The sequence below is a fragment of the Symsagittifera roscoffensis genome, chromosome 9 (assembly GCF_963678635.1).
Source record: "Symsagittifera roscoffensis chromosome 9, txSymRosc1.1, whole genome shotgun sequence".
Taxonomy (NCBI): domain Eukaryota; kingdom Metazoa; phylum Xenacoelomorpha; order Acoela; family Convolutidae; genus Symsagittifera; species Symsagittifera roscoffensis.
This window is the reverse complement of record NC_087070.1, coordinates 49292859-49315995: the sequence shown is the minus strand read 5'-3', so window position 1 is coordinate 49315995 and position 23137 is coordinate 49292859. Positions and strand designations below refer to the sequence as shown.

General features: G+C 33.0%; 1 protein-coding gene across 1 annotated transcript; it reads left to right on the top strand.

Moving 5' to 3' along the window:
* The first annotated feature begins 469 nt into the window (after window positions 1-469).
* LOC134854881 (uncharacterized) lies at window positions 470-4470 on the top strand. Its single transcript, XM_063871239.1, has 2 exons — window positions 470-651; window positions 4127-4470. The coding sequence occupies exons 1-2, from the start codon at window positions 470-472 to the stop codon at window positions 4338-4340; spliced, it is 396 nt and encodes a 131-aa protein (XP_063727309.1). The 3' UTR covers window positions 4341-4470.
* The last annotated feature ends 18667 nt before the right edge of the window (window positions 4471-23137 follow it).

The window sequence follows — 23137 nt, the reverse complement described above, 5'->3', positions numbered from 1 at the left end:
AGGTCCATAATTTGTCAAAATAGGGTCTTTCAAGTGTTTAAACGAGGTTTTTTTTACGGGTATGTGAGATTTGCTTCAAGAAATACTCGCCAAAAATCTTTATAGCTCAAAAGGATTATCCTATGTTGACATCTGTTGTTTTCAGACGTAGAAGCCAACGAGAAATCAATTTGCCTTCTTTCCCGAGAGCAAAATCTGGAATTGGAAGAACAGCAAGTTGCAGGCTTCGGAAAAGTGTTCAAAAACGCAAATAACACAATCCAGGGACCAAAGTGTATATAAATTGAAAAATTGCACAAAAAAATTGTCGAAAAATTGTTCAATACATAATCAATATCAACTGTTTGTTGTTCTCAGAATGATAGCTTTTTTTTGTAGTTCAATTTAATTTGCTCTCGAGCCGGGCTATAATATGGTAAATGTTCCAAAATCATGTTTTTATTTTTTTCTCGACTTTGTACTTGAGAAAATGGTCTCTAAACAGATATATTGTGGAGATGTGTTCGAGTTCTCCCCCAAACACCTCATCGACCCTACAGTCCAAATGGAAGCTGTGATTGACAAGGGGTGTCTGATAGCCCTGGAGCCCCACATGCGCGACGCTTACTTTCAAGTCATTCAACAGTTCATATGCAAAGTACCAAAATGCAGGTAGGAAACCCGGATCGGATAATATACACGGATCGGATTATGACACTATTATCTGACAAATTTATTTATTCGAGGCTGGTATTATCAAAGTTTTTTGCTCCGGCCTTCAAAATCGATGACAGAAAATTTATGCTGGTACCCGGTTTTATTTTGTTTCTTTCTGTATGATAGCAAACTAGCGTCTTTCGAATTATAGTTCCCAGCCTAGAAATCAACAGTGTTTTTTTTTTCTTCAACTTGTGAAACTTTACAGGATTTTTTCTTCACGTTGTCAGATTGTTGCGAAAATTGGCACGTTTAATAATTAGGCCATGACAAACTTTTGTCTAAAGCTGGAGACACATTTTGATAGTTTTCAAATTTGTTGTACTGACGCAATAATCAGGTAATTTCAAAGCTTAAAAATTGGGTTTAACCCAAAACTTTTGTTCCTGAGCAAAAACTTATGCGCCGCGCAACTGGCTGTTGAAATTAGGCGCGGAGTCATCTCCTTGTGGAAGCATATGATTTTCAGATGACACTGTTTGAAACTTTGTATTGTTCCGACCATTAGTATTCGTTTGTGTTTTTCATTTTTCTCTTTTTTTGTTTTCCAAGCAAAATCAGACATTACGAGGCCAAACTGTGCATTTTGTGCATTGTAAGCGGATTCTGCAACAAGGACGCTCCCTTTGTTCTTCTTTTGTTCTTTTCTTCTCTTTGATTGTTCCGACAAAATTTTAACATGTTTAAAGACTTGTCTCTGGAATCCAGGATCATACAGACACAAAATTGTGCTCCTATCCAGTGCACAGTTTGGCCTCGTAATGGATACCACAATAAATCATCGGAATGGGTCAAGTGATATATCATTTCAAAGCCGTTTCAGTTGAACAACATTTAACAAAATTTCAACAAATTGTCCCAGTATTGAGAAAAACTGGCTTAAAATTTTTGAATTTTAGTCTCATTTCGAACGAGTAAAGCGAGCTAGCAGGCTTACTATAGCTTATTTTAATAGCATATTAGCTTACAATAGTTTAATTTAAACACAGGAATTTAGTCTTACTTGAATAAAAATATCTTTCAGCGCTTTCTTGGAACTTTTTAAATTTGTTTTATAATTTTTTTCGAGTCATTTATCTTCGATAATTTTTGTCCCATTTGCTTTCTTACTAATAAATTTGGTTATGTTTACGCGTTTTATTATTCAGTTCCTTTTATCACACTACTCAGAAGAAAAACGACACTAAATTGAAAAAAAAATTGTTATATTTTTTAAGACAACGATCGGAGCATTCTGTGCTACTTGCAGAGTAACCTGCTACCCTTGTTATTTTGTACCATAGACCGGATGGATGTTTCCAGATGCAATCCATATATTGTTATTTTAAAAAATACAGGTAATAACTTTTACCCTATTTGGATGTAATTGACAAATGGGCTTAGTGTTAATTTTATTTTTTACAATTTACAAAAAATGAGACCCACATGGTTGAATGCGACTTCTTTTAACCACGCGAATGATCTCCCATAATTTTGTTTTTAATAAATGGGGAGTTCTGTTCGTCCTTCCAAAAGACTGGATTTAGTTATATTAATTTTCATCGCTCTCAGTGTCGTGAGGTGACCTTCGGTATCTCGTACTTATTTACCATTAAGGATATCTTTTGCAGCATCTTGCTTAGTGGTAGTCTACAAGGCCACTTCACACCGACTTGAATCATTGTGTTAAGTACGACACACGCTATTTATGTTTTGATATAGTTTGTCTAAACCTTCTTCCAACTTTTCTGTAGAAAAGTGTTTCATTCTATGTTAAATTGATACTGTGTATCTGATTAAATTTATTCTATTTGCAACTAAGTAATATTCAACTAATTTGAATTATCCTTTTAAACCTCTCTAGTTTTGAGTGAAAATTTTTCGGGTAAAGTCTCTCAGTAGAATTATGATTTATAAAATAGGTTAATTAAGGAGGTTTCCTAATTTCTATGGTTATTTTGCGTCTTGTTATAATTGGAAAATTTCAACAAAAAAAAGAAAAAAAACTCCGCGACAAAAAGCTCCAAAACTGAACGAAATATCAATTTTTAGTTAAGGAATTTTTTTTGCCGTTCTGTGGATTTAGATTGCGCGTACTTGTTTTAGCTATCAAGATTAGCAATCTCATAAGAATAAGAATTACATGTTTGTCAGTTTCATTTAACTCAATCCTAAAGCCTCGAAGGTGCAATTTTTAAATTTCTTAACCTTTTGAGACCTGAATTTAAATAAAAACAAATTAATTTCAGATCATCGTAAAAGAATGTATTTAGTACGGGGTTGCAATCTCTTTAACTACACCCATGGTACCAGGTAACGAATCGCCACACCCAAAAATAAATAATTGAAGATGAAATATATGTAAATATTGTACCTTTTACCGACCCCCCTTTTTGCAAAAGGATATAGTTGAATAGATCCCGCGGCTGTTTGTCGTGTTTCCCTATAAAAGTTCATCTTTGAAAGCAGCTCAGCCACTTTGCTTATTTTCTAAAGTGAAAATAAAACTAATTGTTAATAGGTTTTAATGTAGTTAAAAGCATCAGTTCCTCGTAGTGTTTGAATATTTTACTGGATGGTTGTTTGTTCTAGATTACCTAGTTTGGAAAAAAATACTTCAAAGTAAGTTCAAACTAAATGCGTCAAACTAAACTAAAAATTACGAGGCCAAACCGAGTATGTTGTAAAAGAGTTCTGCAACAATTGAAAACAGTTTTGCCGCGGAATACGCCGCATTGCCATTTTTTTAAATAATCTTCGCAATTTTGGATTCCACAAACAAATAGCTAAAACACATAAAACTTTGTATCGCTAAAAAAATCCTCCAAAAACAGTCATAAATGCAAAATCTGAAACAAAAACTGCAAAATTCTGAACAATTTATGGAATTCATTAACAAATATGTGATCATTACTTCATAGATTACAATTTTGCGGAATCCGCTCCCAAGTTGCTGATTCTGGAACAACTAGCTAGATTCTTCCGTAATGTGCCGGCAAAATATATATAACCAAAATATAACCACTCATATTTTGGAGCATTTTGAAAGATTTGTCTTTGAGCTGCAGTGACCTAAAGACACCCAACTGTTCATCTATCCAGTGCACAGTTTGGCTTCCTAATGCAGATCCTTGATATTTGTAACTAATTTTTATCTTAAAAAATTACCTCTTTTTAATTACTTGTTGTTTACTAATTGATTAAGACTTAAAAAAAACTAGTTGACATTTTATGACTCACTCAGCTTTTGTTGAAGGATCATCCGTTAACAAAAATGTAAAACTACATTTGTAGTAGTAACATTTTAACCAGTTATTTATAGATCTCAATCAACTTGTAAACAATAATTCCCTCTTTTGAATTAAACATTTTATGAGGTGGTTTTTCTCGGGAAACAAAAACTAGTTAAAAAAAGTGCGATTCTCAAAAATGTACCTCGTTGTCTTTTTAGGTACCTGTGTGCTCTGTACGAGCACACTATGGACACGGGCCCCCCTCATGTAGTCCCGCTTGAGTATGTGTGCACTGTTCTGAGTAGGTTGGGGTTCAAAATGATCAACTACTTCATAGGGGAAGATTTTTCGGGGCTCTCTAACGAAATCGAGAACATGAGACGAGAAATGACAGATGTGTATAAGGAAAATGCCTACCTTTTTGCTAAATAACACCTGGCTAAACGATTTCCTTTCCCAAAATATTTGAGCGTATGTGAATAAGTTTTGACCATAACAAAAAACGGACTACGCTTAGACATGATGAATAGACTTTCATGGATCCTCTGCGAATAGCAGAAACCACAATTATGTGTGATTGTACTATAATGAATAATGCAATGTAATGTATTGAATTAATTTTTAAATTATTTGTATGAGTTTTCAAATCAGATTAATCAATTGATTCGGATCCTTTTTCGCTGATTTTTTGTACGCTGTTTAACAATTGCTGGACATGTTTACCAATTTGTCTTAAAAACTTTAAATTCAATTCCAGCAGATTTTAGTTTTGCATCGCAAAAAAAATTTTGTTGGTGAAATTGCTTCTGAACTAAATATCATTGTTTTTTCGTGCCCAGCCATGAATTCAATAAATTAATAATGAGACAAAACTAAAAAATAGTAGCAACAGATAGAAGTTATTAATTAAAACGTTCAGTTTTTTTACAAAATCAAAAATATGACCTCGTCTTCACTTTATTTATTGATTTTTATCGATTGCTTTTTAGCCGACGTTTGGCGCGACATTAGTTCTCTTGGAATATCAAAACGGGCTTTAATCTAGCGCATAGAGGTGTTTTTTTTCGGACAAGCTAGCTCCTGTTTTGTTTCAGTAGAATATTTCTTACCGCAGGCAATTTTTTAGAAAAATATATCAAAAATGCCGTTTTTCTCAATATTATAAACCAATTTTCCGGTCACTGAGAGATTTTTTTTATAACTTTTGAATATCGATTTGAGTCAATATTGAACTAATTCACTTTAATGTATCAGGTTCTGCGCAATTTTTTGTGCTACCTGTTTTTGTGTGAAAACAAAACTTATAAAAATACGCGCAAATTAAACCCCTACCTACACTTCTGTAAGAAAATTGATTGAGAAGACGGCTAATCATCTATACTTATTATGCCCCACGTGTCAATAATAAGGAACTGCAAAAAAATGACTGCATAATCACAAATCCACATCTTTATTACAATTTTGAATTTGCAAGTTTGCCTATTATTTTTAACTAACAGCTAAACCATTTAAGGCCAGTTACCTTGTCTCGTAGTTCATCTTACCTAAAATTTTTGCATCAAGTGCTGTGGCTGTGCCTTTGCGAAAAAAGTAATCATGTATATACATACAGTAATCATGAATATACGTTTTGATTGCTTGCAAAAAACATTCAGCCTCTGGTACTGCTACGAGAGTAGCCAGAAAAATCTAGTTGTCATTTTTATTTTAAATAATGTCAGTCAAGTTCAACAACAATTAATGACTAAATGCGGTATCTTAGATTCAGTGTGCTGTGATATGAATTTAGATTCTAGACTTATCATGCATACTCGTTGAAAACTAAAGAAGTAATTATGTGAATTCGACAATACAGTAAGCAACCTAATCAGTCGATCATAGGACATCACCCAACCCTTGAAAGTAAAATATGGTCTTAAAGGGTAGTTGGACAAAAATGATGCACAGCCAAAATTGAGTTTTTGCTTAGAAACAAAAGATAATTGCTTGAAATTCAACGCTTATTTCATTCTTGCTGCTGATTTCAAATTTACAAATATTTGGGAAAAGCAAAAATCTCAAAGTAAGCAAATAAATCCAGGCAATTAGTGTTAATAGTGACGGGTTAGATAATAAGCAGCTGAATGAAAATAATGCCGAATCGAAGGTGGATTGGAACAAATCCAGAATTTCAAAGATACCAATTTACGAAAAATGGAAAAACAAAAAAATTAACTTTATTGTTCCGACTTTCGATACGAAAGTAACGGAATATTTGTGCTCGGGTGGGGTTTTTTTTTTCTTCAGACAAATTTCGACTTTTTAACTAGCCATTTTTGACAGATTTTTTTTATATCATTCAAAAGGTATTGTTGTCCTGAGCTCAAATTTGAAAAGATATTTCACCTGTGATCATTTTTTGTAAAGTTATGGGGGTTTAAAGATTGCCATTTTGGCCAATTTGGGACAATTAACGCGCGATATATTTCGCGCTATTAACGCGTAAGCGGAGAGTTAATCCGTCTTAAAATCGTTCCAAATTGGTTAAAATAAGTTTATTTGCCATAATTGATTGGTTAAAAGGAGCTAAATCTATCCTTTTGTACTTTAAATGGCGTGTGGGGGGATGATTTTACTAAAAAATTTCAAATTAAAAAAAAAATTTTTAATTTTATTACATTTAATTTTTTAATGTTTTATTTGCACCTACTATATCTGCATTTATTATATATATTATCATTTTCTGTTAATATTGACTTCGATTTTGCGAGAAAAGCATTTAGCGTAGCGATATTGATTGGTTGAAGTTTTTCAAGCATTCAATCCCTCCAGCATGAGAACTCTCCCCCTTTAGTATTGTTGAGTTCAAGGGGCTTTAAATAAATTTCGAAACTAATTATTCAATCAGATTGCTTTTGGAACCTGATCTAAACTACATTTTATGATTGGATAATTTAGATATTTTACCAATGTAAAGTATTTAATATTAACCAATCATGATCCATCTAACTAACAACCCACTTATTTGTAAGTGCTGAAGTTACTTGTAATTTCAGCACCAGAGAGATTTGAATTTAACTTAGAAATTAGTTGGACTCTCCCGAGCACTTCAGCAGCCGCAATAAACCAGTATACCCTAGATCTATTGAGCCTAGCAGAGACTAGTTAAACAACCTGAGACTAGATAGTATAAGAGTAAGATTAGGATCGGTATTAGACTAAGAAGTTGCACGAATCTATCCGGCCGAAAATAAGATAGCGTGACGAGCAGACGGTGTACCCTATCCGAAATTACTCTATGAGTTAACCAACTCGGTCCTAACTCATCTGATGCGACCATAAGTCTCGAACAAGACCTTAATAGCTTAGAATTAACCAAAATAGATTAGAAATTAGACAAAAACATTTACAAAATGTTATACGACAGTAATTTAATCGAAATGTCTCTACGACTCAATAGATCAGAGCCAATATTCCGAACCATAACAGAACTACCCGGAATTGGAAGAAGACCTCGAACCAGAGACGACATACGACAAAGTAGAAACTTGCCATATAGCTATATGATAGTTAGGCAAAAACCAGAACAAACTTTTATATTTAGAATACTACTGGCAATGAATTTAGATTTTCATTTGCAAACATAAAACCTTGAAGCTAATCTTCAAAATCATTTCAGGCGCTAAACAAAATTATTAATATACAATAACGATTGATAAAAAGATCTAAGATCGTTTTCCTAAAAAACTCTGCAGTAATATACAAAACATGTTTGAAAAATATTTATTGAAAAATAAAAAATAAAAAAATTAGTAGCATGACAATAAATGGTTAGTAATCATAAATCATCCTGTTGTTCCAGCTCCATCACCTAAAACATAACAGCAATCATAAACCCACTAATATCATCAAAACACTAAATCTTTCCTTTACACACATTTAAAATTTTATTAAAACCTAAATTCACTTAATTTTAAAACCAGATCATCAAGGCTTATCCTTGGATCTTAAATCATTTTCTACTTAATTAAATTTCAAATTTGATCATCAAGGCTTATCCTTGGATCAAACAGAACAACTTTGTTCTCCCCCACCCACTTAATTAGTGTCTAACGACCTCAAACGTCGATTCACTACCCAACCCTTTCTAAAAGACCTAAGACTAATAGAAATTTTTAAACAAAACTAATCATTCAAATTAGGATAAACAGTGAAGAACCTCGGTTATTCATCCTTCACTTGACCCCCCTCTTACCAGACCCAGGATAAATCTTAGACTTAGTAAGTTTAAAATAGTATCTAACGAACTACTCGCGTTCTAATTATACCTGAACCTTGTGGATCGATTTACTATTCTCCAACCCTTGAACACAATCACTACCCCTAAGTAAGATTAAGTAAGTTAACACCTTAGCTTATACTAGCCACGAGAAAGTAAAAAATCATTCTTCGGAATCGATATACTTTTCTCTCCAACCCTGAACAAATAGACCCAGGTTAAGCTAACCAAAAAATCGTAAGAACTAACAGTTTAGGAAAATAGAAGTCATTTAACAACCTTTTGCATCCGTCATCCTAAACCTTATGTCATTTAAAAACCTAGGAAATAAACAAACAATCGTTTTACACAATTGTGAAATAGATAACAAAAAATACGACCTTGTAATCACACCTCATACACAAACAGTTGGATACATTCGAACAAAACGACAAACACTAAAAAGAAAAATAATAACGAAACAAAGACAAATAACACGAAAAAGATTTTCAAAAAATCGAAACGCATTTTCAGAATCAGAAACCAACAGTTTAGACGAACTTTACAAACTAAAAGAATCAATAGATAAAAATTGCCCAATTCACGATCAATTATATTTTTCTGACTCAGAAACAACTTCAAATTCATCAAAAAGAGGAAAAAGAAGAATAAAAAAGCAGTATAAACACAAACCAGTACATTTATACAATTGGAATCAACCAATTCGACACATTAATAATTACATATTAACAGTCATCGAACGAAAAAATGAGCTCAACGCACACCCCAGGTGACGAAAGTCCAGATGATGATGAAATCTTTCCCTTTATAGTAGATGCAACCACTGATAGAGGACAGTATATATTTTGCAAAAATTTACTATTAAATTTATTTGAACCCGGAATCAGTCCATGTAAAACAGAGTTCCCAGATGTAAAAATCAAAAGACAAATCATAGACCACTACTTAAAAGATATATGCAACATAACACAACAGTATGGAATCTACTCCATAGAATTCACCTCACCAAACCATAATAATAGAAAATATACAATCCAAACAGACGATCTTGATTTAGAATTTTCAAAAGTTTTTTCAGAATATATAAAAAGCATCCAATATCATAACTCACAAAGAGCAAACTCCATATTCACTAATGAAGTTTTCGCAATAATATATAGTTATATTTCGATATTAGAAAACGAAATTCCAATAACAAATGTCTCACCGACAGAAACATCTAAACATTTAAGAGTACGACATGAAATCACACTACTCTCTAGTTATTTAAACATCATTAAAGAATATTTCACGAAAGACGACGTTTCACAACATACAAAACACGATCTACAAAAAATTTTGGCATGGTTCATAATAGATTATTTCACACACAATATTGATTTAATTGCACAAGCAAGAAAAAATTTTAGACCCCAAAACTCGAACGATGATACCGCTATCACAGAACAATCAGATTATGTTTGGGACCCCGAATGGTCTCATCCCGCATTTATAAGCTTCCCACAATCAATCTCAAGTCAAGCAATAAGTACGATATCTTACATAAGAGATTATGTAAAAGTAATACCATTCACCATTGATGCAACACCATTAAACTATAATACATTTTTGCCCGATACACAAAATAATAAATTAAACTCTACCGTTATACACAATGAAAACCTCAATGGAACTAGGAATCTTACTCAACAAGATATCCAGACACCATCACATTTCATAAATGAAGAAATTGTACACACAACAACTACACAACAAAGTATTTCACCAATACGCCCAAATTTAACAACACCAAGAAATACAAATCCTTCACAAACACAGGTAACCTTACAATCAACCGTTAAACCTTCGGTTGCTCCTAAATATTCACATATGGATTACCAAACATACAGACCCATGACAATACCATCAAAAACACGCAAAACATTCACTAGAAACAACTTTGCAGACCATAATTATAATTATACACATCCATCAAAAACATATATTCAACCACAAAGAAATTTTAACCAATATACAAGATCTCGAAATTGGGATAACCCAATGACCCAACCTAATTCAATAAATTTCCAAACAAATCCTCCACAGGATCACAGTGAAAATTACCCATTTTTTCAACAAAATAAAAATAAAAAACAGACATCTTATCAAATGGATTATTTATCCTCAGATGATGATTTCTTACAACCAGATATATTTGCACCAAATACTCAAGAATATCGTAGACAAGGAATACAGAAAACACGTACAAATCATAGGAATTTTTCTCCACAACCAATAGATGCACAACATCAACAACCAATTCAACAACAAAATATAATTAATACACAAACTTTTCAACCAATTCAACAACAAAATCCAATGACTGCACACTCGTATCAACCATCACAAATGCAAAATGAAATACCACTCCCATATTATCTCCAACAACATGAAATAACAAGAAACCAACTTTCAAATTTTTCTCAAATGCCAAATGCAGCAGAATCATTACAAATGACAATGAATCCATACCTTATGGGTGGATCATCAATAACATCAAACAAACCTTTAATGGTTTTCACAGGAACAGATCCTGAATACTCTGTAGAAGATTATTTAAATGCAGTAACAGCAAACCTGATTTTAAACATTGGACCTGAACCAATTAATACGCCACTACATCAAAACTGGATACATCGACGCACAGCGTTAATACAAACAACCTTAGATGGCGCAGCCCAAAAATGGTTTTCAGTACTACCTCTAGAAATAAAATCAAACTGGAAAAGGTTTACACAAGAATTTTCAAAAATGTTTGACTCCGAAAGAAACAAACAACAACAAAGAGTTTTATGTAATGAAATTCGCAGATTACCAAACGAAACCATCAAGCAAATAGCAGTACGAATCGAAACACTAGTTCGAAAAGCATATTCACTAAATACGCACGACTATAAAAACACAAAGATGACAGAAATCTTAATGATGACCTTAACACCACAATTAAGGAAAATAGCAATAAAAAAGAGAGCATCCCATCCTTCTTCAATTCGAGAACCCGATTTAGATTTTCGAAAACTAGTAGACAAATTAGAACAAGCAGAAATCACGATGAAACTAGAAGAAACGGAAAATCTGAAATTACAATACGTTAACAGAATTGAAACGACTCCCACTAATATTAATAATATACAGGAATCAGAAACAGACCTCGTTGAAAAAATCACTGAAATACTCAATATTTACGAAAAGAACCCAAACTTCAAAGGCAAACCATCTTTCAAAAAATGGTGTAATTATTGCCGACGATACGGACACAGTATTTCTGAATGTAGACAAAAACAGCAAGACAATCAAAATAAACCTCAAAAATATAAAGAACCAAATAAATCATTCTATCAATACATGAAAAAAGATCAAAATCTACCGAACAAAACAGTCCACAGCAACAACAGTTCAGGAAAACCACTCCCGAACAATACAAACTATACAAGAAATCAATCACCATATAACTCAAGTTATAGAGGAAGATCACCAGAACGAAGAAACACGTATAATTCATCACAAAATCACTACAATAGACCAAATAGTCAAAATAACTACTCCAGATCAAATTAAAATACACAACGATTTGTTTCTAGATCTAATTCTCAATCAAGAAATAACTACTATCCAAACAACCAATCACGAAATTCATCATACAATAGGAATAGAAACTACTCCTATAATCGAAATAGAAGTTATTCAAACAACCGAAACCAGAATTACCCGAACAATCGATCAAGGAATAACTCATATAATAGATCGAACTATAACAGACCAAACAATAATTACCAAAACAGATCGCGAAATAATTCACAAAATCGACACTCAAGTTATAATAATCGTTATAGAAATTATTCCCAATCACCACACCGGAATAATAATAACTATAATAATTCTAATAATCGCCACAGAAGTAGTACACCTAAACACCAAAGACAAATCAATCAAGTACAATCTAATCCAGAAACAACATCAGACCCTCCAGGTATTGATGACACAGTAACTGATACGTTACAACTCAATCAAATAAACTGTACATCATCAGATTCAGAAAGTGATACAGAAAACACTCTTTCTATCAATATGATAAAAGTCGAAAATGACTATGAATCTGTCATATATGAACAACCCTTTTCATCACACATATATGAAAATCAATCAGAATTTCTTCAAAATTATTACACTACACCTATAAATTCCACACCAACGACGCAAGAAACAAATGAGATTAACACTACAAATCAAACCAATAAAAATACCAAAACAACATGCTTGAATACAAACCACATTTATCAAAATATACAAAAAGAACAACCCAAAGAAAAAATTTGGACAATACCATTTCTCTTAGAAAGCCCAAGAAATAAAGAATTTCAACCACCAGACCTTGAAATAGATTTTTTAATTGATTCAGGAGCAGAATCAAACATAATAAACATCCCCACATGGAATGAAATAAAAACTTTACACCCAAAACTAACACCTCTTGAAACCTCCAGTAAGTTAGCAACAGCACAAGGATCAACATTGATAAACTACGGAAAAATCCAATTACTTCTCCTTCCCACCAGAACAATGGAGCAAAGCAAAACTTTAAATAAGCCATTTAAACAAATATTCCATATCACTGACATTAAATATAATATCATTGGAATACCATTTATTTCGAAGTATATACCAACAATTAACATACTAAATAGTAAAATATTAATCAAAGATAAATATACAAAAACAAAAGAAACATCCTTAACATTTTTTCAAAGATTAAATAAACAACCACCATTCTTTTCAAAATTCTACCCGATATTTAACCAACAAAGAAAACACCTAAAACCACTATCAGGAAATATCTATAATTTTTCAATCAAACAAGTTCACCAATATGATAAAGAACAAAACAAACAAAAATTTTATATGTCAGAATTTGAATTCAAACCTATTCACAAATTTTTCAAAATCACAATCTCATCCATAAAATATTTGAAAAATTCGAATTCAGATATCATTTCCTTACATGTCTATAACAACACACCTTACCAAGTAACATTACCTTTAGGACTTTTAGGATATTGTGAAACCAACGCTACAATATCACCAATACACGAAAAAGCCTATCGCGTAAATAATATACTCCAATTACTAGATATTTGCCAATCTACAATTCTTAATGAAGAATTATCTATAAATAATATAATAAGTAACGAAAACAGAAATACAGATTATTTCACAAAAACTCCATATTTCAAACCTACATTCAACATAAGTAACTACACAGAGGACCAACAGAAATTTTTAACAATGTTTAATTTCCAACATTCACAAATAACACAAGACGAATTCGAAAAGTTAGCCAAACAGCTAATTAAATATTCATCAGTCTATGCAACATCAAAATTCGATGTTGGAAAAATCAGTTCATCACTACATCTCCCGTTAAAACCAGACGCAGTTTTCAAAAAACAGAGAGCAAGTAAAGTACCAATTCACTTACATGATAAAGTGAACAGATTACTCGATATTTTAGAACAATACAACATTATATCACCAGTTAATAAAGAAGAACAACCAAAAGGGAACACATTTATCAACCCCGTTATCATTCTAGCTAAAGGAGAATCATTAAAAATCGTTCTCGATGCTAGATACCTCAATTCACTTATAGATGAATCAAAATGTAATTGGCCCATTGAACCAATACAAGTTATTTTAACAAAAATAAACGGCAAATACTTTACAACCGCCGATATGAATAGTGCATACAATCAAATGCCACTAGATGAACAATCACGACGTTTAACACAATTTGTTATCGGAAACCAACAATATGAATTCAACCGCTTATTCTATGGAATATCCATAGGACCAGCAGCATTTTCAGCTTTTATGAGCAAAATTTTTAGACCACTAATACTCAAGAAAAACGCAATCACCTATTTAGACGATGTTTTTATGCAATCACAAACAAAAGACGAGATGTTCAATGTTTTAGAAAAATATCACCAAATACTTCAGAACGAAAATCTGAAGGCCGCCCCCGATAAATCACACTTCTTTTTGACAAGAGTTAAATTCGTAGGACATAATATAGAAAGAAAAACAATCACTCCATTGAAATCACGCATTGACGCTATTCAAAAACTTCAACCACCAACAAATAAAAAGAAAATCCAAGAATTTCTTGGAATGTTAAACTTTTTAAGTAAATATGTTTATAAAATGCAATTATATCTACGACCATTTTATAACATCCTTAGACAACAAAATAATTTTGAATGGAACACAGAACATCAAACACGATTTAAAGAAATAAAGAAACTTTTAACTGAACAAATTTCAAACACAATTCCAGATTCAAATCAACCATTTTATGCAATGTGCGATGCTTCGAACTTTGGCATCGGTGCAGCACTATTGCAATCACATAATGGTACAAATAAAATGAACCTCATATCAGAAAATTCTCGATTATTCACTCAAGCAGAGCTACGACTCTCAACTCTAATGAGAGAATGTACAGCCATAATATATACACTAACAGAATATGAATTTCTGATACTTGGATCAAAACATCCCACAGTTCTATTCACAGACCATAAACCAATCATCTTTCTCTTTACACAAAAATCTAACCCAAACCACCGAGTTTACAGATTTCAACTAATTCTAATGAAATTTCCAAACTTACATATAGTTTGGACCGCAGGAAAAAATCTTGCATTACCAGACACCTTAAGTCGAAATACACCACCTGAATTACTTACACGAAAAACAACAGTTGAAATACCCAAAAACATAAAATTCTACCTTGCAGAAAACGAAACATCACCCCGATTGGAATGCAAATATGCAGTAAAAACTGACGTTGAACAATCACAAATAAATAATTTACAACATTTCCCACTTTATTTAGATTGTCAAAATAATCACTATGAAGTTGATCTACTTGGAACATCAACTTTCAAACCAATCCCATATTCTCAATGGATAAAAAATAACACCCAACAAAAACGAACAAAACAACACCCGCCTAAGAAAGACCAATTTCCACTAATTGAAAAAGAAGATTTAACTGATAAAATAAATTTATCAGGACCACAAACAAATGATTCAAAATACACAATAAATCAAATTTTTGACCTCCATGACCCACTTGACACAATACCCTTATCTAAATTAGAAATCGAAAACATTTTTCTCCCCCCAACAGAAATAATTACAATTTCAACACTGAAACAATATCAAAACCTTGACCCAGTAATTCGACAACTGAAATCATGGCACAAATATAAAACTAAACCTATCAAAGCAGATTCAACCATTCTAGGAAACAAAACACTCCTCCGATACTTTCGCAAATTTAACAACACAACAATTAACGAAAATACAGACCTTTTAGAGTATAACCTGAATGAATCTACAGTTCCATGTCTCCCTTTAAGTATGATTCTTATAGCTTTTAATATTTCACATACACAAAATATTAAAGGACACTCTGGATCAGAAAAAACATATTCAAACTTTATACAAAATTTTTACTTCCCAAATGCACCAATTTGGATAAAATTACTATGCAATGATTGTATAGTATGTCAACTAAATAAACCTTACCCAAATCAAAAACAAATAGCACAAAAACAAGATTTTAAAGGACAAAGCTTGTACTTCAACCATCGTATCTCATTTGATACCAAAGGACCAATTTCACCCTCATCAGAAGGAAACTCCTACATTATGGTAATTGTTGACGCATTTACACATTATGTAGCACTTAACCCAGTACCACATTGTAACGCTTATTACGCTTACACAACACTCTATGAACACTGGATAGCAAAATTCGGACTACCAGAAATTTTAGTCACAGACAACGGTACAGAATTCATAAATAATGAAATTATCACACTATGTCATTTATACAACATTCAACACAAACCACGTACATCTCATGCACCTTGGACAAACGGCTTAGTCGAAGGTATGAACCGTTCATTACAAGAATATCTTAGATGTATCATCAACGGAAATGATACAAAATATACCGAATGGTCAGCAGATGTAAAATTATTTCCCTTAGCGTATAATTCACAAATTACGACAACTTTAGGAATGTCACCATACGAAATGGTTTTTAACCAAAAACCACGCAAACCAATAATGTTTACAGCAAATTCTCATAAAAACGCACAAGGTTATTGTCAACCAAATAAAGACTCAATTTGTTATAACCTACCTTTACATACACACGATGAAGATCATTTTCATCACCCACAAATTCTTAAACTAGCCTCCGGTACACACACCGAATGGATTCTAAATAGAGATAAAAAACACAATGAAATTTATCAAAAAATAACAAAAAAGTTATTACAAAGACAAAACATTAATGAACAAATCAATTCACGTTTTACACCAGCCTCCGTATTAAAAATTGGAACATTTGTTTTAATACCTAATTTTAATACTCAAAAAGGAATTTCTAAAAAATTACAACCCCTTCGAAAAGGACCATACCAAATAATTGCAAGACCCACTGATGTCACATATAAAATTATCGACTCAAACAAAAAAGAAATCGTTCAACACCGAAACAACCTATTACCTTATTACCCAAAAGAATACGCACTCCGCGAATTAACTCAATTATATTCTTTCACAGGATTAAAAATCATTCAAAATGAACCACATCTGAAAAACACAGAACAAAATGATAACCCCACCGAAAATCAAAACACAAAACCAATCGCCACCAAAAACAATACACAAAACCATAAAGAATCCCCAAAACAAAGAAAAAATAGAAAAATGACCGAACAAATAATACCCCAAGAACAAATCGACAAATCAGAAAATATAAAAACAACAAGACTCCGAAATCAACCACGTAAAAACTATAAAATATTCATCCCCCAATCTAAAATTTTAAAGAAAGTGGAATTTCAAAAGTAATTTTAACATTATACTTCACTATCTTGAAACCTTCGAAACATTTTTCATTTACATTTTTCAAAAATAACATGCTGACAAGTACGCAATAATTCTAGTTCAAAATAGACCAATAGGATTCATCCAATCCGTCACTTTCTCTAACTCAAACTAAGACCAATTAGACGAATAATATAGAACTCCAGGCACATCTATAACTATAACTTTACGACCTCCAGGTCAAAAATAAGCAAACCACTCCAACTTGACAACTAAAATAAATATCACCATAATACCGTACCCCTCCCTTATCTAATAACCCAAAGATCAACAATATTTCCCCAACTCAGACCACGAATACCCCCAAAACAAATTTGTTAACTTAGCCTAAAGTAACAAAATGAACATTTTATTTAGCCTAAAGTATAAAAATCTCACCATACCCCAGATCATTTGACAAACAAAAATAAAGAAAAAGACGACCTCCCGATCACCATGAAAATTGCCCCCAACAATTTTTTACAAAACTCAACCCACTTGTCAAAAAACTAATAAATAATCCGACCACACTTGAAAATCGCCTCAAACAGCAAAAAATATTCGACCAAAAGATCATTTCTTAAATGCTCTTCTCTCAATCAGTTACTCAAATACTCATAAATCTTAAACATTTTTTTACAATACTTGAAACCTTTATAATATTTCTTTTTGATATACTTGAATCTTTTCTAATAATCCTAATCATTTTTTGTAACATTTTTTTAATTTTCTACACTCTACTCGAACTATTCCTCCAACTTTCCAAAACCCTTGATTATATCCACAGGTACGATTCATATAACTTGTCTAAATGATACGAACAATTTTCAGTAGAACTGATATTTTTTTATTGTTTGTAATTTTCATAGCATTCTTATCATCCCTCATTTTGACCATCTGTAAATGTATAAAGAAAGCAATCCTCACATTTGCCCTAGCAACAATCCTTCTAATTCTTTTTTTGGAAGAATATTATAATAAACACAAAATTTCTCACTAAAGTAATAATTCAAAAAACCATCAAAAATTGCTACCCAACAGTCACAAAGTCAGTCTTCACCGACATCATCCCAAGATAACCCAACACCATCTTCAATTACTCAAAATCCTCAAACATCTACACGAATTTCTTTTCAAGACAATCCATACACTTTTGAAGAACGACACGCTCGTTTATCAGAACCACTAGAACCAGTTCAACGACAAGCACCTCTAAGCGAACCAACATATAACCTATACCCAACACTACCACAAGAACTAAGTAGAATAAGAAATCCTAGTCAAAACCAAAATACAGTCGAAATAAATAGACAAATTATACATCCTCGACGAAACAGAAATTTTCAAACTCCCCGAGTTCATTTTGATATACCTCAATCCCCATCACAAAACACTCCAGAAAACCCCATTGGTATATTCCCAGAAACCCCTACGCTTCTTTCACAACGTAGCACCTCAAGCCTACCATCAGATTACTTAGGTTCAACACCAACATCTGAACAAATACGTGAAAATCCCTTTAACCCCCCAAACCAAGCATCACGACTACCATATTGGACAACACATTCATTTACACAAGGTGAATTAAATTTAGTCAATGACCCAATAGATATTTCTACGGATACAACAACATCCTCATCACTACCAGAAACATTATCACTACCATCAACACCATCAATAAGCCAGATTTCACCACCACCTTTTAACTTAAATTTTCCAAATAATCTCGACGCCAGATATCGAGAACAATCATCAATAAATATTCCTTTAAGATTAGATTGGAATACATTTACAGCACCTCCACCATTATTTGGACAACATCAAGAAAGTAACCGCCTTCATAACTGGGCACTTAATAGATTACAATATCGCCAAGATATTCACAACGATATCCGTGATCACAATATTCAAATACTCCAACAAAACAGTTTACAATTAAAGTTTGAAATCACAGTTAAGTTAAATAATATTACCCAACATCCCTACCCATTAAACCCACCTAACATAACAGCTCAATCACTACCACCACCGTTTATAACTACTGAAGTAATATACAAATACGACAGATATACAAAAAACACAATTGGCTACATTACATTTTATAACCCATACTCAGGATTATCATACACATGTATATTTTAAAATTATTAATTTTTCTCCAACTCCTTTTTCTAGTAATCTCAAATCAAAACATAAACCCTTCCCCTCGTACAGGACCACAAGATTTATTAGTAACACATTACGATTGTGAAGAAAATGAACAAAAAACACTACATAAATATGCAATAAATCAAGTATCACAATGTGAAACAGAACCACAAGCTATAGAAACCACAGATGTAATAGCAACACTCTATTCAAAAGCCCGAGCAACAACAGTTACAGGTTATAAATTCACAGCAACATTTTCCGAAAAGAAAGTACATTGTTCACAAGTCTCGAACGGAAACAAAAACCGACTTGACCATGAATCATTCTATCAGAGTAATATAGAACGTCTTTTACATCTCAATCCCGACGATTGTAAAAATGAATTACTTAGACTAAACATCACACAAAATAAAAACTCCGAAAGAAAGTTAGTTAACTTTCAAGTTTTTTCAGACTCTGTACATCAATCACAACTTGAAAGACACCAAGGACATATAAAACTAGACGACAAATACCCATATAACGGCGCACACGGACGATTAACCTATGACCTACACGATAAACATTGGATACCACACATTGGTATAAATGACCCATCAAACTGCAAAGCAGACACAAAAAATAAAGGATACCAAGAAATAATGTTTTTCGATTGGAAAATACAACTCGAAAAAATACAACTAACACGAGATTTATCAGATAATACAATGATCTATCAAGGAATCCGATTACCTTGTAAAAATGATCAAGGTTATTGCGACCCTACAACGAGAACACAAGCAACAATTGTTTGGTTCCCCGAAGACACATGTACAACATTTCAAGTAGCAAAAATACACGCTCGTATGATAAAATTTCACGAAAAATATTTTATACAATCAATTCCATATGAACAAGTCCATCCATCACGAAAACTAAGTTCTAATTTTAGAAACATAGACAATATAGAAAATAAATTGACACGTTTTCAAATATATCAAGAAACAGAACTTGCATGTAAATACAGAAACCCACTTCACAAAACACAATACTCCGAGATATTAGTTGAATACGAAAAAGGATTCGACATGACCACTGGAAAAGTAAAAATCGACCCATATGCCACAGGTCATCCTCCAAACGAAGGAACATCCTATATACCAGTTAATTTTGAAAAAAGCAACGGACAACCTGGTGGACATCTAAAACCCCATGACACCAGAAGCACACGCTTACAAGAATTATCACTAATGAATACTACATATTTCGGTAATATCTACTATGATATTCATTTAGATATGAAACTAGATTATACAATCAGCCGAATTTTTCAAGAAATGTCACTCTCCGAATTAGAAACACTACACCAACTATGCGAATTAGAACGAACACAAATATTACAATCACTTGCACTAGCAGTATTAAAAATACCCTATGCAGGATACTTATTATCTGGAAATAGATCAAATTTTTTAGACTATGAAGGAAACATCTTATGGTTTTATACTTGTACTAAAAAAGTATCACCACTATACGTTTTTGAAGATAAACGATGTTATAAAAGAATCCCTATCTTTTATAAGAATAAAGTACATTTCGTGGATACACTTTCACGAAGAACCTATTTCTGGGATACCGCAGTCCCATGTGGATCAGAAAACAGCCACAATGTAGTACAACTAAACCCTGATGAAAAATACTATCTTCTCACTCCATATCCCACATTAATGCAATCACTCAAAAAATTTTCACCAGAAAGCATTCGCGCTATTGCTCGAAACCCAAATATAGACTTACAATCAATAGGAATCTATTCAAAATCAGATATTCAACATCACATTAGAACACAACAATTCCAGGAATTATTAACACAAATGGACACTATACAAAGACAATCAATAGACCAAAATTTACGCAAACTTGCAGAAACCGCAGGATTTGCCGATATCTACACGCAAGACTATAGCGGATATTTTAAAGACATTAAAGATTATATATATCTAAACGGTGAAAAATACCGTCCCCAAGATATATCACCAATTAACATTTTTAGCTTTGTTACACTCAAAAATGAGATCCTCGATTTTCTAGGATGGCCCTACTACATCTTAGAAAAATTGACTATTTTATACGCAATGTTTAACTTTATTGGATTTCTTTTCTCACTTTTAAAAGGAATCTACAACACATGTGCTATACACACACAAGTAAACAGACAAGCAAGCGTAGCACGCATACTCTTTGCAGGATTTTTTGGAATCTTTTCTACATCTATAAACAAAATTCTTTTAGACGCACAAATAAAAGAATATAACACAAAAATAGCAACACGACAAAATACATACGACGAAGAACATAACAATGTAGACATAACGCCAACGGCACCACAATTACCACCCCTACCAAATAACCATCCACTATCCCTAGTCCCACGGAATTTTCGAAATTTAGCCATCACACATAATCCAAATTTTCGACTCACCACATCACAAAGTCCCATCCAACATATAATGACACACCAGTCACAAGATGATAATACTTATGAACAAATTATTGAACAACCCCATACCACCGCTTTTCAGTCTCAAAATAATCATTTTTTTAGCCCACGATGAGCCGCCAACTTGGATCACTACACCGATCAAATTCCCACCCAACCAATCTTACCTCTACATTCCCAATAATACCACTTTTTGCTTTTCCGCCACCCGATTTTCCATCTAGTAATGTAACATCAGGCATGAATTCCGACACTAATTCACACATCTCAGTTTTATATTCCATCTCACAACTCAATAACCCGAATATTGAAACCCCCGATGAATTTGCCGACTCAGAACCATCCCCATCCAATAATTTTCATAACTCTTCTAATTTTTCTCAACCCCCTTTTCAACCCATATTATCCAATAACCCTGACCCCATTACTCCCACACCCTCTTATGCTTCCCAAGTTACCCCAACCTACTCCTCATACCATTCTGACCAATCATCTCATTCTCCAGACACCCCCCGAATCTCCCCAGAGCTAGATAATTTTATTACCCTTCAACAACAACCCTACCACCTCCATACCCCAACCATAAACCAAATCTCCTCCACTATAAATTCATCCAACCCCCCTACCCCTACACCCTCTTCAAATTATACTGAATCATTAGCACCATCATCCACATCAACTGAATCTTCACTTAACACTAATAGAGCTTACCGCACTTTTAAAAGAAAGTTCCCCAACCATCCTTTCCCAGCAAAACCAGGAACAGCCCGTGAATACATCAACCACCCCAAGCACACTAACACAAAAGAATTTTTAGCCATCACCTTACCCTCATTCCCACAATACACCTTAAACACCCCCCACGACACTAACGAAACACGCAACTTTGTAGATGAATACGTTTTAATGCCCACTCTCTCTTGGAAATCATATTATCATTTTACTAACCCTCTTTGCTTACCTTTATCTAACACTCACATCGATATAGAGCGAAATACGGACATGCTATATCGACTCACTACACCACTAACCGCTAGACAATTTTCTTACGTTGGATTTAAAAAATCACTAAAAACACACACTGCACCTAGAGCTAACGAATATACACTCGAATACTATGATCACAACATCATCAGAGCTAACCAAGATCAATTCTTAGACGACGATCGCTTCGCTAATCCACAAATTACCGAGAAATTTTTCATCAAGACACCATATATATTTACACTAAACATCTTCGACCGAAAGTTTGATCACATTATTTCAGAAGCACTAACAGACACACAAGCATACGAAAGCTTTAAAGAACGCTTCCAAATATTTTCACTAACCTTTCATTTTCTTGCACCACACGAA